We start from the raw sequence: 26,668 nt of genomic DNA, 5'->3' as shown, positions 1-26,668 counted from the left end.
AGGTTATGTCATGCCCTTCTGGAACGAACGGACAGGAGGCAAAAAAGGTGCTCTTTGGACAGCTGGAAGAATATGTAATTACATCTCACCACCAAATGGTGAGCTTAGGAGAAAGTCACAATCCTAAATCACCTTTGGCTAAAACTTCAAATGAAAAGGGCAGTCGTTAATTTGAAATGCTTTACAAATGGTCTTTTTAAAGAAGAGAACAAAGTGATAATGTGGAGAAAAATAAAATTACATATCCATGTGGCCTTGAATTGGATTTCTACATGGAAAGCCACAGAGAGAGCAATGCCCAATGAGAACAGGCTGAGAAACTGAGCTGGTTAGGCAGCTGAACAAATTGGGCCTAATAAAATATAAATCCCAGCCACTTGGCAGATTTTATACTATTAAATAAGATAAGACATGATTCTTCATTGACATAAGAGAAATTTAGCTCGGGTTTAAAAAATAAGCCACTTTTTCCTGGTGCGGTAAGAAAAGTAGTTGAAAATTTCTTTCATTTTTCATCTGAATTTAGATGACATTTAACACACAAGCCTTAAGGCAACACCAGTCATCCCGATGTGTAAGAGTTGAATCTGGGGGCTCTTACCCTATAATTATCCATTAACACAGCTAACCAAGGCTTTATGGTCTGCATCACATCTGAAACCAAATGTTTTTCCACTTCAGATCCATCATGAAAGGTTAGGTTTCCCACGTGGATAGACTTCCTTACTTCTGAGAGTCCCAAAAATGGACCAAAGTACTCTTGGTCTAAGGGCTCCTGCAATCAAAAAGTCAGACCATAAAAGAATACAATTATACATTAAAGAGTATAGTATTTAATACATCAATGAGACTTGATATGCAAAAACAAAGCTGTAAAATATTTTTTACTTGCCTTTTTGATAAAGGTTTAAAACAAACTGGATATTTGCTCAAAAACTAAATGAAAGAAGGTGTAGTGATGCTATAAGCTCCTTCAACATATCTAGAAGCAAGATGCAGTTTAAGCTGTCCAGACTCAAGGTCAACAGAAGACAACCATGGGCTATGCTTCTCCACATATCACCCGGTCCATTTTTTTTTTGCATTACCTCAATATATTTTTTAATTAAAGGGAGATATGTAAAAAATACTGTATTAAAATGAGATTTTTTTTTATAATTATTATGTTCCACCTTTACTGCTAAATCCAACACTTTAAAATAGCACAATCTTTAGCATGCATGAGATCTATTTGGTCTGGTCACCAGAAATCAGAGGGGTTTATTCACTAAAGACAGGGCTGACATCAGAGTTTGCAGCAGAGCAAGCAGCCCATTTTTCATCAAAGCACCCCTACTCTCTCACTTTTGGAGACAACGAGGATCATGTGCAAGTTGAGGCAATTCTCTGATCTTTCCTGATCGGCCCACCAAACTGACATTGATTGAGGTCTGTGCAGCAGAGGTCTCCTCAATCACTGGTTCAAACGATGCACACAAACATCGCACATCAGTAGATGCACAGATGCATAGCATTCCTTCTTCAATTTTAGGAGACGGCAAGCTTGAAAATCAATCTGATCAAAAGTTTTAGTAGCTGTGGAATTCAAGAGTTTGACAACCAAACTTAATTTGTGGGATTCAGGATACCATGTATTACCTGGCACTGAAGGAAATTGAAGTAATTGGTACATCCTGTGACATTCTGATAGAAAGAAGGATATGATGTCCTGTCACCATTTAGCAAGGAATCAAATACCTGGGAAGGAAGGGGACAAAAAAAAAAAAAAAGGAATTGGACCATTGACATAAATCCATATTTAAATAGAAAACTCACAAAACAATGGGGAAAGAATGAGACATCTCCAATTAATATGAGGAAATTTTCACAAATTTGCATTGAAATAATTAACGTGTTTATCCGAAAATCATAACTCCACACAATTGCACAATGTCATGGTCCTCCTTTCAATCGCCTGCTCTTATACCCCGACCTCTTTGTAACCTATAGAACCACAAAGCAGCAGTTCCTCATAATGATCAGTCAGATCTAGAATCCCCTCAGTGGTCCAGCTACCGTCTCACAGCTAAAGGTTAAAGGTGATGTTCCATTTGGAACATTAAATGAGCTCCCTAGTGTTAAGAAAAGAAAAAAACAAAACACATGTTGGACATTGGCTTTACCTTGTAAGTCTGTTCCTGGGGGTAGTAAACTGATCTTAAAATCTTACCCACCAATTCCTAAATTTAGTTAAAATCTACAATTGCATCCAGGAACACCAGAGGCAAACCCTTTGAAGTTCTGCAGGTCATTTTCTGGAGCATGATATGGACTATTACTAAGTTGCTAGTAAAGTTTATTTATTTTCTTGGTGAGAATATATCTTAACTTTTACATAGTCACACTTCACGGAAATGGAAACACGATGGATTTGATGTATAAATTCTGACTGACACTACCCAAATAACTTCTGAAGCATTGTGCCTTTTGCGAGGAACTTAAAAGTAAATGTTATTTTGAATTCCTTTGCTCTGGTTCTGCCCTGCATTTGATGTAATTACTACCATGTAGGCACGTATTTAAGGAGTTTCTGGAAATGTACATTAACACATAGCAATCAATCATAGATATTAGACAGCAGGTTGAGTTTTTAACATTTTGTTTGCTATAAAAAAAAAGTTAACATCTAAACGTTTGCTTATAACTTCTTTAACAATTGTCAATTAGCAGCCAGCAAAGGAAGACAATTTAAAGAAAAGGCAACATTTAAGCACAAATCCTGAATTCATAAATATTCCCTCCCATGTAGCAGTGAAATTAACTTATCTAACCCAAAACACTTGTGAAAAGAGTGCTAATGTAGCAGTCCAACAGAAATAAACACACACACACACATATATTATATATACATACACACAAAATATAAAATTATATATACACACAAAATATAACATTATATATACACATATATATATATATATATATATATATATATATAGATAGATAGATAATTTTATATTGTGTGTGCGTGTATATATATATATATATATACACACACACACATACATACATAAAAGATAAAATATATATAGAAAAAATAATAAAGATCTGGCTTCAATATAATGGGCCAGCAGCGAAGGCCAGGGTACACTTTGATACCATGGTACATCAGAACATTAAGACATACATCAAAAGCTTCAATCCACTTCTTCTGTTTGATATAGTTTTCCGCCAGATCAGTCTGCTGTTGGACAAACACTTTTTGATTCTCGTCTACCATGCCCGTTTGGTACATGAAGTCAGCGTAGCCCCCTAGCATCTGTTGAACAGACATGCAAAAGGCAGAAATACAGCATTCGTTAGTAAAACACGTTGGCCTGATCATGTGGTTTAGGTTTCATTCTAAAATCAGCTAGAGCAAATCAGAAATGCTAAGCCCTAGATTAAGCCCGATAGAGCAACTAAATTGGGATCTGAAACATTTGTTAACAATACATTAAGGGCCTATGGGAATGCTGCAGACTTTATCAAAACAGTATGTAAGAGACAAAAGGGAATTCCACCTCCATTTAGAGATCAAAAGAACGGGAAACTGAATTAAAATAATAACACTTTACCACTTCAGGATCACAGAGACCGTCTCCAATGGCGATACCCTTGAAGTTGATTTTCACTTTGGCACTTGGATTGTGCGTGTGGATATAATAGCCGATGGCAGGAACGTATTTACCAGCGTAGGACTGGAGAATGAAGATGATATATTAATGGTTTTCTTTAAGCAAAACGTGTACTATATTATTACTATATACATTATGTTTAGATAAATAGAGAATATATTTAATACAAGATAGATTTCTAACGTTGCAACACCTTTTTTAAACAATATTCTTTGAATTGTAGAAGCAAACAACCTGGACTTTTAAAGAGAACACTAATTACTGAAATTAAATTTTAATATATTAATTTAATGAGCACATGTTACACAAAGGCCAATCACATTCCAAAAAAACACACAAAAAAAAAAAAGCATTCTAGGAAGTATCTTTACTTAACGTATTGCTTTGGCATATCATTTGAATACATGGATTATAAATCAAGCAGCTACAATAATAAAAAATAAAAGTAATGACCCTGCCCGATCGTTCATCCTGACTATCTAAAGCGCCCCTAAGTGGAAGGGTATCTAAAGGTTTGATCAAGAGTCCTACAGCAGAAAAGGGACACACGGCATCCATGACTTAATGCATTAGATCAGACTGCGATAAACATAAACTGCAACATACGCTGATCATTCTTTGGGGAAGAAGTTTATGCTAATAACACAACAGTAACCAAGAATAAGGGCAACTAAGTACAATAAGGGGTAGCTCTGTTAAAACCCAGCTGAGCATCTGCAGAATTCTGTAGTTACAAAATTCAACGTTTGAGTTGCTAGAATTTCTAGTCCTGTCCTAAATACCAGTGGCCACCGAATCCTGGTTCTAAGCAAAGAAATACTACTGTGTTCAGAGTAGTACATTTCTGGAGGGCAGCATCAAGCGTTAATTCCAATCAGATCATCGTCAGTGCCAGACAAGGTTAGGTGGACAAGTGAATCTATTTCTTGGACTAGAAATCACATGTTCTGGTGTGGTGTGGGAGATGTATTCATTGTGAAAATGCCAAGAAATACTGTGTATTCAGAGTCTAGAATTAGAATTTGATGGCAGATAAGAACCATGTGGCCCATCTAATCGGACTGCTTTTCCTGCTTTAAAAAAAAGACTCAAACCGTAATCAGTCCTTGGTCTCATCTTAGAGTCAGGAAAGCCATATGTCTGTCTCCTGCATGTTGGAGGCTGTGAACTACATGCTATACAATGTGCTAGTTCATCGTATATAGGATTCTTATTAACTTAAAATACGCAAATACTTTTTCTTAGAAGGGCTAGTCTTGTCCCCATTGCTTCCATTAAAAATATCTAAATATGTATATGGAGTCTATTTCGACTCATGGTCCAGAGCTCCCAGCTGACCCAACCTGATGTGTATACCAACGCAGTTTGTGTGCAACGCTTCCGAAAACAGATGATTCTCTGTATTACGAAGGGTAAACACAATTTAGCCCATTACAGGAAATTCTACCGAAGATCTGTTAATCAGTAAGAGAATTGAGAGGATCATGTTAACCATTTCCATCTTGCATGTCAATTAGGACAACAAGCTAAACCAGACAAAGTTATGTTTCTATAGCGGTTGACCAAAAACACATTGGTCTGTAACCAAATGAAGGCAAAGTCCTCTAATTATGCTTCCTGTTTACTGAAAACAAAAAGATGGCACCATCTAATATTAAATTCCAACTGCAGATTATCGAAAGGATTATGACATGTATAGAAATGGCTACGGACAGCTGGATGCATGACACACATCTCATAAAAACGTCAGTATCAGAATTCTGGAGAACAAATAAAAATAAATAAGAGGGGACAACTTGCCATCTCACAACTATAAGCCACAGGTCATGAGCTGTAGTAGAATAAACTGTAAGGCGTACTCAGGCAGTCACAGCATAATTCACCCCGGGATTAAAAAATTCCAGACAGTATCAGGTCTAGGAACAATTTTAGGGCACAGGTAGGGTGCTACAAACAAAATGGAAACCGTCATGTAAAGCAAACTTTTTAATCACTTTTGAGAAAGTTACTCAGCTAACAGCCTACACATAACCAGGTAGCTGTCTTGAAATCTTTACATATATCTGTTTGTGCTGTACACTGGTATACATTCAAGCAGCATAATACACATACAAACATATGCTTAATAGGCACAACCACATGCATTCCTACAGAGATATTTCCAAATAGATACGCTCAAACCTGCATATATACAGTGTGCCATAAACCCAGATCCAACCACCTGCCTACAGAGTATCTCTCTTCCTGGAGCTGCAGCCTTCTAGTTTGTGGGATCCCGCACAGCCAGGTAGCTTCTACTTAGAGAACTCTTCTATTACACACTTGGTTCAAGTGAGGGCAAAATGACTGCACTTTCATAGACGTCCTCTCCCCCAAAAGGAGGATCGAGGAGAGGACGTCACTGCAAGCAACGTAACATTAGCTGAAGTTCCCACCTGGTCATGTCCGTGGAGATGCGGAAGAAGATGTGTTCGGCCGACATAGTAGGGAAAAATGTAGAGCGCGTAAGAGAGAGAGAGTGAACAAGAATGAGTGAGTGGGAGTGAATGTGGGCCCACAAATTCAGAGCTTTTAGCTTTGTTTTGGTCCGATTTGTCGGGGGGGGGGTGGCCTGGTTTTTGTACGATTCAATTAGTTAACCAAAATTTGATAAATTTGCAATGCGTATGAATCCAAATGCACAAGTCGATTACACATGTATGACACATTTATGGTACTCATTATTCCCACCCACAACACCATGGTCTTTTGATCTGTATTACGGACTGTATTGTTAACCAAAGTTTGAACAAATATTCGCTTCCTTCATTGAAAAACTGTTTCATTTTTTAAAAAGCCCCTATGATTTATTTTAGAAATGAGTGTACTCTAAAAAGGAATATAAGAAAGCTGCAAGCCAGATTTAAAAAAAAAAAAAAAAAATGGAGGTAGAAGAAGGGAATATACAAATGGGGTGGCAACACATCAAAGTACACTGTGATAGTAAATTAAGACAGATAGAGTTCCAGGCAGGTGGTTGGCAGCAAAGTAGTTAGTCTATAGTTTACTTGGGTATGAAAAACAGTTACTAAATTTGCACTTCATGCCTTTGTCAAACTGTGTGGTTCTTTTGCTTTAATAAGTGGGCAGAGGTACAATGATAATTATTCACTACACTTCATTTTTACAATGACTCTGGACTGGAAGAAGTAAACATTCATTTCCTCCGGTTTCCTCCTCTCCACGAAACTCAACTGCTGGTTTCAATTTTGGTTAAAGAAGACAAATGTGTCTGGCAGACTCCCTCATCTCAAGGCAAGAAACAAAGATCCACAAAAAAATAAATAATGTATACGGTATTTATATATAACCGGTTGGCGAGCCAATTTTGCATAAGAGGGAACAAACTGCTATTGACCTGTAATTTCGTAAGGGAATTTTCTATCCTAAAACCAGGAGCCTCTTTTTACATTTTTAACTATATATCATCTTTGTTCATTTAAGTTTTTTTAGCATATTTGTTAATTGTTTGATAAAGGACAAAGAGGGCTTTCTCTCGAAGCCAGTCTTAGATGTATAATCCAACATTTAGTATGAATATTATATTTATAATGTGTCCATTAAAATAACGTTACGTCCATCAGAGGCGGACGCATACATTAAGTGTCAGTTAGGGTCCCACTATGGAAATAGTGACAATTACCAGCAGGGTATCATTAAATAAAAATAGGTCAACATTTAGATGAAAAGCACAGATTCAGGAACACGGGTTTAGCATGGTAATTATAGTCATTTCCTGCAATGTAATTTATTCTAATGCACTTTTTAAAATTGTCCATAAACATCTCTCAAGCTTTATTTTAATGTTATGTCTCACTATAATATCAACATTTGCAATGTATACATATATTATGCATACTCATAGGCATGTTACAAATAAAACCGGGGAATACAACATACAATACAACAGTGTCCACAGGATAATATAAAACTTACTTTTAGGAGAATTATCTTAATTCTTTAAATGCATATTGGAGTCTCTTTAGCATTGACTCCAAATTATTTTACTGCATGCAAATCGGCCCCCGGATCACCTAGTTGTTGGAGTTTGAGAATTATACCTACAATGTCTCATAGAAACATAGACTTTAACAGCTGATCTATTCCGCCCATCTAGCCTTATGTAAAGACTTGTGTTTTAATCCGACCTTGGTTTTATTTTAGATTAATGCATGCTTACATCCCCTATTGTATTGGCCTCTACCACTTCTGATTAAAGGCTGTTCCATTAATCCACCCCTGCGGTAAAGTAAAATTTCCTTACATCTAAACCTCTAGTTTTAGACAATGGCCTCTTGTTCAAACATTTCTCCTCTGAAATAAACTTCACTTGTGTACTTTGTTAAACTCATTTAAGTATTTAAATGTTTCTATCACCCCTGCCCTCTCTCTTCTTTTCTCTGGGCCATTAACCATTTAAGTCGCCTTCCACCGACACCTCTCCAAAATGTCTACGTCCTTCTAGAGATGTGGTCTACAGAGCGGTACACAATCCCATGTGAGCTCACACTTCATGAGTTGACGCAGTAACCGTGTTCTGCGTGCTTTATTTTAGCAGAAGGCACACAAGTCTGAAATTTAAAAAGGTTTCATTTTATCAAACCTAAGATTCCACTCCAAATACTGACATTTTTACTCGACCTCCCTGTTGATTTAAAAAAGAAAATATATAATAATGTTTTTTATATTAAAAAAGAAAATAAACACCTCAACAATGGGAATGCCAGTTTCATTTTCTTTAGAAGGCTGAGAGTAATGGGAATAGATTAGATAGATCTATATAGCTAGGTTTACAAATCTATATGTTTACAGATGATTGTATTAAAAGTGCTTATAATGAACCTATATTAGAGTTGATGTGTATAGGAACACTGCAAATCTTTCATTACAATATACAAGCCCGTTCGATGCTGCCGTTTAGGAAAATGTAACTAAAAATATACAATTTAGAGGACAGGATTTACTGCATTTTATAACATTTTAGAGAGTTTGCCAAGTTTTCAATACAAAAACATACAATTTAAGTAAATAAATCTTTGACAAAGTCCCCAATGTTAACCACTAAGCACTGAAGTGCATTTCGCATTATGGACTGGATTACTGGACAAAAACATCTTTAAAAAGGAAAAAACAAAAAGTAAAACAATTCAAAGCAATATCTAAATGGACAGAGTAACTCTTGAGTAAACATACTGTGTGGAAGAGACTATAAGGAGTCAATATCCTCAAGAGGTTTGTAAAAGTCTGGCCAGGGTTATCGTTGCAGAAATTAATGCACAGTGTACGGCCAATAGTTTATTGCAATGATGGCTCCAGAGCTTTATACACACATGGATAAACTGTATTAAAAAAAACAACAATTAAGAAGGGGCCCTTAACCTTCCTTGAGGGATAAACTAATCATGCAATCCTGTAACTGTTTTATTATGACATCATAGATTTCTCCGTTCAGACATCACTTTCTAAGCGTTGGATTTTAAACAAACAAAAAGAAGCTCATGCTGTGATTTTACCTCTAGAACTAAATAAATCCCACGCTATATACTAACTTAATGAACGGGGTTTAATCAACCTCACATGAAATGCACACATTTTTATATATTATATAAATAAAATAATTCAGGCAATGAAAGGGAACATCTATCCACAAAGAATCCTGTTTTATGTTCATTATGGTTATCTTGCTAGATTTATATTTCCTTCATGATGGCATCCAATGTGTTTATGAGATTTCATGATGAGCACCCCACACCCCGCAGTCTCCAGTACATAGTTGCATAGGCAAGACAAGAAGGGGCTTTAATTTAGGATGAACAATATTCCAAATTTCTCAATCGTCCAAAAGAGTAAATGTTTTAGTGTATATGCACATGTATCCTCTCCGCCTATATAAATGTATAAACGCAGACGTTTAGACCATTAACATTATTTGGTGTTGAGTGCTAATCGGTTTGCAAATCAGTGGAATGCTAAATTTAAAACAAAAAGGCTGTCTAGTACAGATTACGGAAAATATACATATACCAGAGTTATGTTTAGCATAATAGCTCTTTCTAGGGAAAAACAAACAGATACAAGTAAACAATTGAGGTCTTTATGGCAACATACACTGCAATACTATACGGAAACACACACACACACCACACTATATACACACGCGCACACACACACACACACTATCCAACAACATACACTCACACATGTACACTGATTAACACTATACATATATAAAATACACACTGAATCTACATATACATACACACACACACACACACCGACTCACACTCACGGAGACCGGTCTCACCGCTGCCCATCTTCTACCTTGGGTCACATAATGCACGTTACGTGGCCCCGCTGGGCACCTTGTGGCACTCTCTTCACTACGTCCTAGCAAAGAAGCTAGATTCCCGATGACGGCCCTGGCCAGTGCTACCCACTTGTCCTGGGTGCCAGGAATTGATTTCTAGTCGCCATGGTGACCTGACACCTGGGGGCCTGTTGATCCCTGCGTTAAGCAGTAGGATTATCTAAACATGTTTTCACTATACCCCCTCATACATGCAACACACAGCACTCACCTCTCCTGTAGCATAGAATTCATTCTTCTGATAGTCAGGAAAGATCTGGAAAAACTGTGTGAGCGCACTAGCAAAAAAAAATTAAAACATAACATTATGAAAGCGGAGACCCTTCTCACACACACACACACAAGATTGTAAGCTTGCGAGCAGGGCTCTCTCCACCTAATGTGTCGGTTTGTCTTAGTCTGTCAATTCTCGTCTTGACATCCCCCTTGAATATACGTATTGTATTAAGTGCTGCGTAAACTATTGGCGCTATATAAATAAAAGATAATAATAATAATAATAATATAAATATATATATATATATATATATATATATATATATATATATATATTTCTGTAGGTGCATTGTGAAATCATTTAGAACACTATGAGCTTAAAACAGTAACATGACACAGATTGCAATACATTTATAGAGCGCCGGGAGATTCCGTAGCTATTGAAATAGTATTTGTATTACGCTGTACTATTAAAAGCCAAATCAATTTACTGGGAAGTGCGGAGCTCAGTATGATAAATGTACGCTTTATGGACAAGATTAACTGTAACAGCCTCTGATGGGAATGTGCAAGAATAGTTTTTTTTTTGTTTTGTTTTTTTTATTTAGGTTTTATATTAGCCATTAAGCACTCTTGTTCCAATTGGCAAAATAAACACTTAATTGAAATGCGCCTCATGCATAACACACAGTGTACATTCGTTGTGTCTCATCTCCGGTATATATCCGTCTTCTGGATTTGCTTTTTAAATGGATGCTGCACGTGCTGGGTTTGTGTCTAGATCCGCATTTAGAAGCAGTGGCATATTCTGGTGTAGGAAGGGCAGCAGCTCCTAGATCCCATCGGGGAATCTTCCTCCCCGATACACTACTGCTCCGTGCACTCTTATGAGAGATGTCTACTCCCTTGTAGCCAGCCCCATTACATTCTGGAGGCACACCATCCATAGGGTACTCATGTGGGATTGTAAAATACAGCAAACATGGAGATGGCGCTCAGCATAGAAGACGGCAGCTGCGGGGGCAAGTGGGGGATGACGGCTAAGGTTCTGCCCTCAGACAAGCCAAGGGGCAGGATTCAACTGAATACATCACGGTCTACAAATGCCAAGACACGCGTACCTGTACAAGTCTCTTCCAACATCCTCTTGATTTACAGCAAACCCCCGGTCATCATCCGTAAAACTGAAGCCTGTACCAACCTAAATTGTAAAAAAGTTTTTGTTTTTTTTTACATATTGTGTGAGATTTCTGTGGTTACGACTTATTACTACATCTGGAAAATTTGCCCCCCCCTTTAACTCCATATGGGGGTAGACAGAAGTCTATGCTCAGCTAGCATTATGCTGGGAAAGGGCAGGAGATGGGGTGTTCTGAGAAAGCCTGGTTGGGATATTGAACTGCCCAATTACTTTCAGAGACCCATAACATACTTTCTCTGTGACAAGGGAAACAAAACAATAAAAAAAAAATGGGAAATAATGACCTAATACTCCCAATGCTCGCCACTTAACAAATACTAGCAAGTGGTCATTCTACTGCATGGGCATCAAGAGATTACATGATACAAAATGTTCACTTGGCAGACTTAAAGAAATAAAAATTGCTACGCATAATAACTTTCCATAAATGCATCATAGAGAGCACATTGTGAAGAAGATGTGAGAACTTACTGGGTTATCTATGTAAAGCATGGAGTATGTTTGTGCCCAAGAAAAATTCCGTAGACTCACTAAAAAAGTAAAAAAGAGGTGAAGGTAAAAAGCGGGAAAATATGAATTCTAGGAACTATTACACACACATGCAGAAGTCCGACTCCAAACGGCGTCATAGAAAGCTGTCAAACTAAAGCGGAACTGTTGCTGTTTCACAGATCTGTGCGCGCTTCAGAACACTTTAAATAAACCTTTGAATCACGGTTTACAGATCAAAATAAGCAATAAATTATGAGAAACCCTCCTTGTCTGGATACCACGACAACAACCATCTTAACCTTTGTGCATCAAAGGCAGTGCTTTATGCAGTAAAGTTGTTTAGAATTTCCAAAAACAATGTTTTCTCTCATTTTGTTCCAACAAACTCCCTTTATCTGCAGACCTGGAGGCCACCATTGTTGGTCAGTCACGTGATACTTCGGGCGTCTTTCCCCGCTCAAACACCCCATTGAGCGGATTCTTTATGGCAACGCTAATGAGGTCCATTCCTCTACAGACTCAGACTGTACAGCTGGGAGATTGAGACCAAGCCATTGTGTGTTTACAACAGGCTGTATGGTAAGGGGACAAGCTGTTTAGCCCTAAAGGTTTGTCTAATATAATCTAGGATACATACAAATGTCTAATGCGTAGCTATCTAAAAACATTAAACTATAACGGTTTCAAAATTCAAAATAATATTTTGAAGAAAAATAAAAATAAATGGTGAGAGTTCCATTTTAATCGCTTTAGACTGGATCAGGGCCATCCACGCCTGTCTCTGTAAATCAACTTGTTATATTAGATATTACTTCTTGTGTCCGGTCTATTTTAAACAAATAATCTACCTCTCACTTGTTAAGTTGCTGATATTGGTTTCCTTAAGGAAAATGTTGAATATCACCAAAACTATTGCGCTAATAAAAAAATAATTAATAAGCAAAATATACATGCAGTTTTAATAAATTAATTTAGTTATAAAAAAAAGACTGTTAATATGACAAAAGGCTTCAGCTAACGTGGAGAAGCCTTTGTCTCTATTAACAGAGAATGAGAGGAGGTACCCTTATACCAAATGGCAGAGAAATACATAAAAGCTGCTGATCAGAACAATTGCATCAGAAAGGTCAGCTTGCAGAAGTAATAATGTTTTGATTAATGCTTACATGTGAGGTTCTCATTTACAACATAAGGTCCATGCTCCACAAAGAGGCCAAACATGGAGGTTCCTCCCGGTCCACCCTGCAGCCACAAAAGAACTGGCGCAGTATCAGGATTGACCTATAGCGTAAGAGAATCGGTATACTGAGCAAGTAGTTACCTTGATTTAAAAAAGAACTCGTGTTAAAATATCAAAGGTGCCACACCACAAACCAGTTTTACCGCAATCAGGTCTAGAACAGGATAGATGTGCGGACATTATCCATGTCCAAGACATTAACATCACTGATTAGTGGTACTTGGGGACAACACTGATAACCTCTGGTATAATACTGCTGCAGTAGTCATAATATGGGAAACGATTCAGACGAGGTGTTGAGGACTTCTAGGCCATTTTAAAATAGCAAAATAAAAGACTGTGCATAGATTGGGACATAAGAAAGCACGCCACAGAAGGTTTCAAATACATGGGATGAAATCACATCATGCAAAACCACAATTTGTCAACGATTTTACGTAAACCATGGCGCCCTCTGCTGGACACTGCAAGTAAATTACCCAGAATTTAGAGCAGGATCCTTGATGCTGTAGAAGAGCAATTACTGATGCTGGCTTCTAATTTTGATATAAAATTTGGCACTTTATGCTATAGGCCGTGTGGCTTTATTAAAACGTTAAATTAAAATCATATTTTCTTGCCGGTAATTACCCTTAAAAAAGAAGGATTAAATCTACTGCCAACAAAAAAGGCGGACAGTAACTTGATAGGGGGCAATAATGTCACAGGGTGGAATGATCATGGAGATCTCAGTTTCACATATAATGTGGATTCCCAATACATATACCACCCTTCAAGACGTTGGGGTCCTCTTAGCTGCTTTCATGGAAAACAAGGACAATTTTAGCTGCAACATAATTGCAAAAGGGTTTTCTAATGATCAATTATACTGTTAACTTAAACTTGGATTAGCGCACACAGCGTGCCATTGTAACACAGGAGTGAAGGGAGCGATGAAGGGTCTCTGTACCTCTATGAAGATATTCCATAAAAAAAAAAAATCAAAAAAAAAAAAAAATCAGCTGTTTCCAGCTACAATAGTCATTTACAACATTAAACATCTGCGCTGTATTCCTGACCCATTTCATGTTATTTTAATGGACAACATTTGCTTTTCTTTGAAAAACAAGAACATTTCTAAGTGATAAAGTATACAGGTTTATTGTTATATTGGTATAGAACAACAAAATAAAGGATTTGTTAAATGTGACAGATGATGGTCTTTAATAGGAACCAGGGTGTCTAGCAGGGTGTCCCTGCCCATCGCTACTACCTTCCTTACACTCTAGTTGGCTTTAGCTGGTTAGTCGCTCCGGTCCATGTAATACTCTGGGGAAAACAAGCTCTGAACAAACCACCAGAGTAACAACACAAGTTCAGGTACAGAACAGACTCACCTTTTTTGAGAAAAACAAGGTGTTTATCCACAAAACCAAAAGTCACTATGGGTAAAGGACAAAATTATTTATTATCTACTGCCAACAGGGCCTTAAAGGTGACCTGCATATGTCCATTTGAACTCACCGATCGAGTCAAACCTGGACAGGGGGGGGGTGACATGGGAAATTACTCTGGACCTGTTATGTAGACACCATGGGCTCATGAGAACAAGGCAGTGGTCACTGGGTGTGGGCTAAATGCTACAACTATGTTAATAAATAGTAAATAAATAAATATATATATATATATATATATATATATATATATATATATATATATATATATATATATATATATATATATATATATATATATATATATGGGAAAATATTTCAAAAGAAATATAACTAGAATAATCGCGTTAACAGAACAATCGATTGGAATCAATCAAGTGTTCTTTAATCCTACAGCGAGAACCAAATTTAAGTACATACACCTACCTGAGCTGGGAAAAACCAGAAGAATAAATTGCTGTTGTAGGTCTTGTTCACGGTGAGATACCCAGCATAGCTTTTCACATTCGCTCCAGGAAGCTCACCAAGAAGACTTAACTGCCTTGCTGCAACAGAGAAGCAGATTACATGAAAACTACAGCTGAGCTACACAATAATATTATCGCCTCCAGCCGTTTCCACCTCATGTACAAACTAATGCAAAGTAAACCGATGAATTTAGAGTGCAAACTGGTTCTTGTATAACTGGGATCTGTTGATACCACTCTTGGGTAACTGGCTTACGGATACCCATGGGGGATTCTGGGTTTTGTCTTCAGGTATTACGCATTGGTGGAGAATATTCTACCCCATTGTGCAGAATGTTCTACAACTGACCGTTTTTATTCAGCTTCTCCAACAGTATTTTAAAATACCACTCTAATTCATTTACCGCCACATTATTGACAGATGAAACATAGTGCTAACCTTCATCTGCTCTCCCACTTTCTAGGTAGGGTGTAAGGAAAAGTGGTTTTCCAGGGTCGCCTTCTGCAGTTGTGGAAACCTTCACACCCTTGAACATGCGCCCAAAAGGATTCACCATCCCAAACGCCCATCCAGACTCCAGGCTCACCACCAAGGAAAACCAAAGCAGCAACGTAATCCTTTTCTTCATCCTGCTTTCTGATTTTGTAGAACAAAAGAAAAAAAATGCATTCAGTACATAGAACACTCTCAGTTGATATAGGATTCATATACAATACATACAATTTTATTATAGGAGAAGACACGGTTCGTTTTCATACAAACAACAAAAGTGTTGAACAACCAACAGAGCTAGATTTTTTTTAGGGTGCCATGCATTTTATGCAGACAGAACTATTCGGCCCATCTAATCTGTCAATGTTTTGCTTGATGTTGCCATAAAGACTGAAAAAAGACTTTTTTGGGCTAGTGTTTATGCATCCAACTGTTCAGAGATAAAGATAAAATTACAGTTCTGGTAATGTTTTCATTACACGTATGCTAGCAAGCCACCATTGCTACTGGGAATGTGCAAAAAAAAAAAGTGCTCACATTCTGGTGTTCGCCGAACACTCGAACAATAAACTCCTATCTTTGGATGATTATGCTTTCTGGAGTAGTGGAGTGCTTTATTTTGATAGAAGCCACAAAGTACCAAAAAAAAAATGCAAGTAACTGGCCACTAGAGGGCGATAAAACGATAAAATATGAATTCAGATCATAAATTCTCACGCACATTGAAACAAATGTTTGGTGACTGTAAACAGAATGGAGTTTACAGGGTAGTCAGTAAATCTCGGCCTATGCTGGTGACAGTAAAACGCAGTTGGGGTAACTAACACTTGATTGTAGTACTAACAGTAATGAGAAAAATAAAACAAACAGGCAGCAGATTAAAGCATTCTTACGGGTGGACAAAGTGTTCTTAGACCCTTGCCTTGTTTAGTATGCCTTTCAACAAGGTTTATTTTCATTAAAATCCTTAGACAGACCTGACATGATCAGACTTGATCACCAGTATTTTAAATGCATTGATAAGTATATCTGAAATTTTAACCCTCTGGGCTCACAACAGAGTGAGTCCCACAGTTGTTGTGGCAATAACCAGAGTAGACTAATAAATGCTCATAGTGTTCCATAATTTATTACATGGTCTACAAGTTAGAGTTTGTCACACAATCTCCAAATCCATTTTAAAGCAAAACTACAATCAGAGAGTATTAACTCCCCCCCCCCCAAGTACCTATGTGCCCCGCGTAAGTCCACATTGATTGCAAGCATCCCTAAAATACAATAAATACCAAGTACTCAACGCATTGAGGAAGGTTTCCCATGACTGCCGGGACATGTGCCTAGGAGACAATTGCAACAAGCAATACGCTTGGCGTCGAATTATCTAGCTCAAAGTATAGATCAATTGTAATGAAATCGTATATGGAATAACGCAGATTGACTCCTTGTAAGAAAGAGAACCGGTTGAGGTCACTTGTCTACCAGTGTTGATATACCATACATGTATAGTTGGAAGAAAAGAGGATGGGGGAAGGGGTATGATAGAAGTATCAGGAAACCTATTGAAATTTGTAAGTACAGCAAGTGTTATATATTTCTAACCAGAAGATATGCTAGGACAAGAGGTAGAAAAACATACAACCTAGATGGACCAAACAATTCTTCTCTGCTTTCAGAATATGGAGGTGCAATGTAAAGTGGTTTGAGTTATGAGGTAACCATAACTGGCCTCCTTACGACCTACTCTATGGGGCTTATTCACTTAAGGGACAGCTTTAAGGAGAGCTGTGTAACAACGTGCAAGGACGCGGAAGAAATCTGACTTAACTATACATTAGGCAAGGCCAGCCAAGTTCTCCCTGCAGCACAAACTGATAGAGTCGGAGCCTTTATAATGTATAGTGAAGACATGGAGCTAAAATTACTCGCCTGTCAGTTCTCCCTTAATAAATAAAACCCCTACATCTTCTGCTGGTTTCAAAGATCAGGCAAGGCCCAAGTTTGCTAAATGCCTCAGCTCTGGTCATGGATGTTGAAGTGGTCTCCATGCATCAACTTGTGAAACAATAACGGCATACTCAACGTTCTATAGTGAAATCAAGCATGGTGCTAGGATTATGTAGCAGTTTGCTTTACACAAAAATGAGCACAATAGTATTTAAGGCTTTTAGTAGCAAAAGGCTACTTTTTGAGAACAAAGTCTTCTGTGCATCATACAGAACATGCTCCAACTTATATTAAAAATTGCTTTACCAGCCCTTCTAGAAATAAAAACACCAGTGGATTACTGAAATCACACTAGAGTATTTTGGCACACTGGTCAAAGTAAGATCTCTAGCTTATCCCTGATACCTCCTAGTATTAGTGCCTTCCACTCACAGTAGTAATTATGGCCTAGAGATCTTTGCCCCTGCTGCCCCCTGGAGGCTATATTGTGTTCTGCAGCATCCTTGCATGTGGCTCTGCCATTCATACCGATTCACTTGTTCTCTAATAGGATAATGAGGTTCAGGCCGAGTACTTATACCCATCCCTCACAGAGGTCAGTGTTGGAGAAATACTGTTGCTCAACTTAGATGGAATTTCTTTAAGAGGACAATGGTCACCCAAAAGTTTTTATTACCAGTATGATATTCAAGTGTTTACAATTTTTTTAAAACAATTCTAGTTCTCACATATTATGTTTTAAGACAAATGCATATTAGACATCTTTATGCATTCTCGCTTTGTTATATTGGCCTAATATACTAAGCAAGGGGTCTCCAAACTGCACCCCTCTAGCTGCTGCAGGACTACATCTCTCATAATCCTCTGCAAGCCTCTGAGCTGAAAGATCATTATTGGAGATGTAGTCCTGCAACAGCTGGAGGGCCACAGCTTGGAGACCCCTGTCCTAGGCAAACACCCTCCCATGTGTCCCCTTCTGGTAAGGCTGGCTAAACCAAGCAATTGGTTCCAGTCCACTCTGGCTCACCCAGCTGTCGCTGTAGAACAAGACCATATTATTTTAAGAGCACAATCTAATAAACAAACATTCTTGCGACAGGAATCTGTAACAAACCCACATGTAAGACAAACTCCAGGCACCATGGTAATAAAGTATTGTTTGATGGAGCAGGTAAAACTGCTAGCCACACTAATCACCTGCACAGTGCTAGGTCGTCATCTATATCTCTATACATACAGATCTGCATTGCATGTGTGGCCGTTATCTATATACAGAGCCAGATTTTCCATCCTATGCGCATTACCCATCCATAGCAGTGTGGCGGCTGCTGTATCTTCTCTCCCCACATTAACGATGGATTTCCTGCAGGAGTAGCTCATTGAGGTTGACCATAATAGTGTGGCTGATGAGCTGAAATATTTAAATTCTCCTGCAAATAACCCCAAGGGATTTGAGTCCAGAGTAGGACTCCTGCCTGGCATGAAGATGGACGCTCTCAATAAGGAAATCTCATGTGGCTTTAGGTATATTAGAGACACGTACTCTGTAAGTTAAAATTCAGCATTTCCTTCAAATTTACCTTTACTTTGCAAAGTACCTCAAGAAGGATGCCTTCCAACTAGCAAAGCATTAATTGTTCAAGCACAATGTTTACTGACACAGGTGTTCTCTTAATCCTTTCTTGGCATGGAACATCTCACCCTGTGTTTGGAGGCCAGGATCCTTTATAGATTCTGTCACCAGGGGAAGGCCACACTCCGCTATGCACCACCGAAGCAGTTAACGGAGCTCAGAAATTGCTGAACCATAGAAAAGTTGTCCATGCGGTGCTGAAGTTGTCTTTTCAAAGCAGTCATTATAAACACTGCCTACATACTAACCAGAGAAAATCTGCCCTGTACTTATATAGAGTACAGCATGCAATCTCCCTCTGTACTCTCAACACAACTAAATATATGAAAACCGCCTATAACTTTTACTGCTTTCCCTGGTTTTTGGAGACAATTGTTTGTTGTCCTTGCACCATCTTTCCAAAAACTGCCACAATCAGCTTCTACCAAAGGGACCCAGTAAATCAACAGAAGGGGGGGGTAATTTAGGAGCATTTTCAGAAGATACTCTTGTCACATTACCGGGAGAAGAAACTTACTTGGCTCTTCCAGACATAAACATCAACGGAAGGAAGCCTCCTTTCAAGCGCTACTTTTATAGAAACTACAGCTTCTCTTCATTACATGGAAAAGCTCTTAACACGTGACAAAGTAACAAATGTTACTATGGGGTGATTCATATATAAACAACTATGTCCCATACCCTTATAACACAAACAACCATATTTTTAGGCAGGAACGTTGTATTTACTGGCTGTATTTTAGGTTGCCCATGGTACTGGAGTAAAAGTCAACCCCGAAATACATCCTGTGCACACAAACATCTGATGACTTGCCTTTCTCGTGCATGCTTGTGTAACCACAATTGACGTTCCTACCTCTGATAATGCAAGTCTGCAAACATAATAAAGTTAATGTACACGCTAAATAAATTAATCAGACTACTGGCAGGCGAGTGATTCTGTGAAAATAAAAGCTCAACTCCCGGCACGATGATACACTTCAAGATGAACATGCAAATCCGGTCACTTCTCTCCGCTGTGACGACAGCAATGAGTCGGCTCTAAAGAGGAGACATTGAGGGAATGCCTGGGAAGCATGCCAATTAAAAACATACCATGGTTCTACAATGTATGTGTGCTAAAGAATGCATCTTACCTGTAAAAAGTAATATTACACTGCAGAGTGATCTATAACGGAGCTTATTAAGTTTATTCAACTGGTGACACTTTAACAATATCTTTATCAGTGGAGCACACAGCATGCTGGCCATTACATTTTAAACCCAATTAAAGGGAAATGGTTGAAAAGTGGTTAAGAATTGGACTAATCCTCTAGTTGCTATAGCGATAAGGCTAATTTTGAGCGTTGTACAGTACTGCGTGTACTGATGGTGTCATAATGCGGAGCTGTCCTTTATCCGCAAATCCATGGGTTGCTGGTGCAAAATATCCTTGGTCATATCAGATTTGAACAATGGAAGGGGTTAATTTTGCCAGTTTGTTAACCCACTGTGTGCCGGGCTGAATACATTCTTATTCTACTAGCACCGTTGAACTTTGGAAGATTAATTTCCGTGTGATCTGAAGTCGCTTGCTGGCATTTATCGTGTTTGTGGCTCATTTTGGAGATTCTTATATAAAAATTCATGCTGCTGTTAGTGTACTCAGTACTGGTAATGTTTTATAAATGAGCTTTGCTTTTTATTATATGGGATGACATTAGATTAGTTTGCGGGGATCCTGCTAGAAGGATCCTGTTCCACAGTCATTACAGAATCTGGGCAATGTGGATAACAAATCCTTTTTTTTGCTGTGAAATCCTTTTTTTGACAATGTCTGCTCACTCACCAGTTGTATGCCAGGCACTGGATGGGTTAATTTGTCAAAGTACTTGTTAGAATGTGCCAATATATTTAACTTTTTAAACACTGTCCCAGGGGAGAATACCTGATGTGTCATTATTAATTTCTAATCAATATAATCACATATCCAATACTTAACAGTACAAAGAGTCAAGCATATTAATGCGTGACAAATATACTGTTAATTCACGTGTCCTGATGGATATTATATTGTCCTGATGTTATAAACAAATCACTGTTTTAAAGTTTACCACGTATATCAGTTAATGGGTAAACGTTAAATAAATAAAAACAACATGATTGGGGGGGGGGGACCACTCCCCTGGCTCCAAATCTGTCAACCCCAGGGTTTTGGGGATATGAACACAGGGAATATACTTTGACAAAAGCTGCCTTCAGTAACCCTGAGGCTGTACCAGGAGCAGAACACAGATATATTTATGGATTATAGCAGCGAGGAACGGTGGTACTTTTGTCAGCCGGTGCGCACTGCATGCTTTGGAAATGTTATTTTTGTCTGCTTAAGCTGTGTTTATAAAACAGCTCGCTGTGTGCTATACGACGTTCCAATGGGTCTATAAATATAGTTATACTCTTAAATATTAAGAAAAAATGAATAGTTGTAAAACAAAGCTTTAGCCATCCTCTCCGGCTCAGATTAAAATACCGGCACACAACACCTTTCGAGGATTGCACATTGACAACTGCGGCAGCACAGGAAATGCAGTGTAGGTGGAAATACAACAGCGTGTTTCACACCCAACCAACACGAACCACAGGAAAAACAAACAAACATACAACACATGCGACACATTAATGATGATAACCAGTGGCCACTACTAGCCCACCCAACATACCATTTTGTATACTACCACCACCACCACCTTTTCCACAGTCTATTATTTCACGGCGCACTCACTGCTGGATATTTGGCGGCGCAAAACTGGAGTAGATTTTACATAACGGGGCATTTGGATGTAAATCCTCTCTTCTCTTAGCTGTCCCTGCTGTGTGATCGCTGCTTATAGTAATGTGCTTCCTGCACACGCTCAGCAGAGCTCCGACTCTAGGGAACAGCGGCAGCCAATCGTACATTTGTTATTGGACTATTGACGTTTTGTTCAAATTTGCATGTGGAAAATACTAAAATAAAGAAACATTCTAGTTTTAAGAAGCATTAATAAGGTGTTGCCCAAAATATAATGAACAAGGCAAATACCACACCTAAGCAGTTGACACACGAGTGTTGCCACTGGCTTATACGAGGATGACGACAATCTCGGAATAAAACAAGAAGACCAGAAATATTGTTTTTATATTATAACTCAATCACAGCCACAGGAATCCTTGATACTTTCTATCACTCAGTCCCAGCATACTGACCGAGTCTGAGCGCCGGCACATGATGTAATTTCCCGCTCACTCAGCGTGTGAGGACCACGAGGGAACAGGAGACCAGGCCTGTCACCAGCTGCTGGACCACAAGAGATGAGCCTCCAGAGGTAGGAAAGATGGTAGGAGCAGGGGCATACCTAGAGTATTTGGCACCTGCGGCGGATCCTATATGTGGCACCCCCCCACAGACACTTTAAAACTGCATAGCTTCTACCGTTATATACCGGCGCAGACACTGAAGGTGGTACAGCATTACTGTTATCATGATATACTGAGGCAGACATTGACGGTGGTACAGCATAACACTTATCACTATATACTGAGGCAGAAATTGACGGTGGTACCTATCACTATATACTGAGGCAGACATTGACGGTTGTATAGCATAACACCTATCACTATATACTGAGGCACACATTGACGGTGGTACAGCATAATCCCTATCACTATACATTAAGCCAGACATTGACAATAGTGCATCATAACTCCTATCACTATATACTAAGCCAAACATTGATGTGGTGTAGGCCTACCACTTCATTGTCTGGCTTAGGGATGCACCGAAACGAATTCTGGACTGAAACTGAAAATGCAGCATTTACCTGGCCGAAACCGAATATGGCCCCCCCACACCATAAAAAAAAAATCTAACAGTTTTATTTAAAGTAAGTAACACACCAAAATAGGACAAAACAATTAAATAACAAATATATATATATATATATATATCAGGGCTTGACAAATTTGTTGTGAATCTAGGCGCCAGATAAAAAAGTTAGGAGCCAGGATTTTTTTTTAAACTAACAGTTGGTTAGAAGTGATCTGATCATCATCAGCCCACTTACTAAACTCACAGCATTTGACCTGGAAGCACCCTGGACTTTCAGGTCAGTGCTGTTTTTTGTTGGGTTTTTTTATTTTTTTTTAATAATATATATATTATATATTATATATATATATATTTATTTTTTTTAAAAAAAAATTTTGTTCCATTGGAGCACAGCATTGACTGATATTTAGTCCCCACAAGTGTTAACCCCTGCAATGCCACGAATGTGTTATACACAATTGTGGAATTGAAGGGGTTAACGCTGCACTGTCGCTCTCATGGAGCGATCAGGCAGCAGGGGGGTGTTGGGGCTGGTCTCCACACGCATGTGGAGACCAATGAACCCTCCCCCCCCGTCCCTGAAGCTGCCTCTGGGAAGCAATTGCTGGTCTATAGACCAGCCATTGCAGGGGGGAGTCTCTGATGACTGCTGTAGGCTTCCATGCCTATAGGAATCATCAAAAGGGCTTGTGGGGGGCTCATTTTGCTGTTGCTGGCCTGCCTGGGCTTCCAGGCAGACCACCAGCAGCAGAGCCCCGCAGAAAACTGGAATTAACCCCTAAAATGCTGCGGCATTGAAGGGGTTAACGCTGCCCTGTCACTCTCATGGAGCGATCAGGCAGCAGGGGGATGTTGTGTCAGGTCCCCACGCTTGTCAACACTGAGCCCCCTTTCCTGAAGCTGCCTGTGGCAGCTGAAAACGCTATTGCAGGTTTCAGCCTACAGGATCACTCTGTGTTGGTGACGCGGGGGCATTTTTTTGTGGATGTAAGAGGCTGACAAACTCCTAGGCGCCAGGACAAAATTCTGAGTCGCCATGGCGACCTGGGATTTGTCGAGCCCTGATATATATATATACCGTATTTGCTCGATTATAAGACGACCCTGATTATAAGACGACCCCCCAAAATCTGAATATTAACTTAGGAAAAAAAGAAAAAGCCTGAATATAAGACGACCCTAAAGGAAAAAAGTTTTACCAGTAAATGTTAATTCATGTAAACTATTTTTTTAAATAAAAGCTATGATTGAGAAAAATATTTTTTTTGTTTTTATTTCCTTGTATTTTCCAACCTGTCCCCCAGTTACGCACATCTGCCCCCAGGCTTGCCACACCAATATGGCACTGTGGCCCATGATATGCCTTTTAACCCTCTATATGCCACTGTGCCCCATGGTATGCCTTTTGACCCCCTATGTGCCACTCTGCCTCCAGAAATGCCTTATACCCCTATATCCCATTCTGGCATTTAGGGGGTTAAAATGCATATTATGGGGCAGAGTGGCATATAGGGAGGTATAAGGCATTCCAGGAGGCAGTGGCATTAAGGGAGTTAAAAGGCATTGTATAGAGCACTCTATAAGGCATTTCAGGAGGCAGAGTGCTCTATTAAATGCCCCCTTAACGCCACTCTGCTTCCTGAAATGCCTTATAACTCCCTATATGCCACTCTGCCCCATAATATGCCTTTTAACCCCCTAAGTGCCAGAGTGGCATATAGGGGTATAAGGCATTCCAGAAATGCCCTATGTCCCCCATTTAACACACACACGCACACACACTTACCGGTGCTTCCAAATTCCTGCTGTATTGCCGGGGCAGCGGGTTGACGTCTCCTTCCGCTGCAGCCGGAAGGAGGTGGAGTTGGCAGCGGGGGGTTGTCTGCGTCCGTCGCGGATACCTTTCCCGGCTGTCAGAGATCAGAGTTCCGGCACCTGTGCGGGGAACTCTGATTTCTGACAGTCGGGGAAGGTATCCGCGACGGACGCAGACAACCCCCGCTGCTAGCCACACCTCCTTCCGGCTGCAGCGGACGTTGTCTACGCGGATCGCGTAGACGTCAACCCGCTGCCCCGGCAATACAGCAGGAAGCACCGGGAGATCCTTGAACCGGCTTAAAATCACTCAAGGGAGCCAGGGGTCTATTAAAAACCTCAGATACCGCTCCCTTGCGAGCCTGCTCCTCCAGCGGCGGACATTACTGTCCGTCTCTGGAGGGGTGCTGGCAAGTTGGCACCCCCCTGATGAGCGGCACCCGGTGCGGATCGCCCCCCCCCCCGCTAGGTACGCTACTGGGTAGGAGAGCCTTAATGTTGACAAATGTGATGCATGGAGTGAGTTTGTGCATGCACCAATGTACCCGTGCAAGTGTCACTATAGGCGAGTGTGAGTACCTGTGTATGCGAGTGTCACTATAGGGGAGTGGGAGCGCCTGTATATGCGAGTGTCACTATAGGATAGAGGGAGCGCCTGTATATGCGAGTGTCACTATAGGATAGAGGGAGCGCCTGTATATGCGAGTGTCACTATAGGGGAGTGGGAGCGCCTGTATATGCGAGTGTCACTATAGGGGAGTGGGAGCGCCTGTATATGCGAGTGCCACTATAAGGGAGAGGGAGCGCCTGTATATGCGAGTGTCACTATAGGGGAGAGAGAGCCTGTATATGCGAGTGTCACTATAGGGGAGTGGGAGCGCCTGTATATGCGAGTGCCACTATAAGGGAGAGGGAGCGCCTGTATATGCGAGTGTCACTATAGGGGAGTGGGAGCGCCTGTATATGCGAGTGTCACTATAGGGGAGTGGGAGCACCTGTATATGCGAGTGTCACTATAGGGGGGAGAGAGCCTGTATATGCGAGTGTCACTATAGGGGGGAGAGAGCCTGTATATGCGAGTGTCACTATAGGGGAGAGGGAGCGCCTGTATATGCGAGTGTCACTATAGGGGAGTGGGAGCACCTGTATATGCGAGTGTCACTATAGGGGAGTTGGAGCACCTGTATATGCGAGTGTCACTATAGGGGAGTGGGAGCACCTGTATACGCGAGTGTCATTATAGGGGAGTGGGAGCGCCTGTATACGCGAGTGTGCGAAGATACGTGTGAAGCTGGGAGTTATGGGTGTTTATTATGTAAAGTTTATTAAGTAAACCTGAGTTTTTACGGTAATTAACCGTTAGTAACATTACAAAATGCATCCCTGTTATTTGCACTTTAGAGATGTACGCATTTTAAACATTATTTTTTAAATAAGACACATTACGTGAATCTGATCATTTTATCCCCCCCACACTCAGTAACACTGTACAGGGGTACTGACGCTGACGTTACTGCAGTCAGAGAGTTATTCGGTCAGAGCCATTCCAAAACATTCCGAAACACACCAAGAGATGTATTTATAACTCATGGGTCATAAAATAGTGTTTTAGGGGAAACAGATTTTGCAGGCTTCTCAAATTTGAGTTTAAAAAGCATGGTTTCGGTAAGACTGCTCTTCAAGGCTTCCCTTTTTAAAAGGGGAAACGATATTTAAACATATAGATCTTACCTATAGAGGTAATACATAGGCCGCCTTTAACCCATTATACCCCCCCCCGTTTAGCCGATATTGTGGCAGTCCGTGTAAAATGTAACCGAGGTGT

General features: G+C 39.7%; 1 protein-coding gene across 1 annotated transcript in view; it reads right to left on the bottom strand.

Annotated features, from left to right (window-relative positions):
• The window catches only part of LOC149300802 (putative serine carboxypeptidase CPVL), a 33,639-nt gene extending 17,899 nt beyond the window's left edge, over positions 1-15,740 (bottom strand). The window contains exons 1-10 of the mRNA XM_089484904.1: positions 15,551-15,740; positions 15,071-15,189; positions 13,138-13,252; positions 11,951-12,009; positions 11,400-11,479; positions 10,274-10,340; positions 3,597-3,719; positions 3,167-3,298; positions 1,639-1,737; positions 602-775 (exon numbers count right to left, since the gene is read on the bottom strand). Coding sequence (XP_089341030.1) covers positions 602-775; positions 1,639-1,737; positions 3,167-3,298; positions 3,597-3,719; positions 10,274-10,340; positions 11,400-11,479; positions 11,951-12,009; positions 13,138-13,252; positions 15,071-15,189; positions 15,551-15,740 — 1,158 coding nt within the window. The remainder of the gene's footprint in view (positions 1-601; positions 776-1,638; positions 1,738-3,166; positions 3,299-3,596; positions 3,720-10,273; positions 10,341-11,399; positions 11,480-11,950; positions 12,010-13,137; positions 13,253-15,070; positions 15,190-15,550) is intronic.
• Positions 15,741-26,668: the final 10,928 nt, after the last annotated feature.

Source organism: Sceloporus occidentalis, unplaced genomic scaffold (genome assembly GCF_023333645.1).
Source record: "Sceloporus occidentalis isolate IW3139 unplaced genomic scaffold, rSceOcc1.0.p SCAF_23, whole genome shotgun sequence".
In the NCBI taxonomy this organism is placed as follows: domain Eukaryota; kingdom Metazoa; phylum Chordata; class Lepidosauria; order Squamata; family Phrynosomatidae; genus Sceloporus; species Sceloporus occidentalis.
Note: the sequence above shows the minus strand (reverse complement) of the source record. Positions and strands in the feature narration are given on the sequence as shown.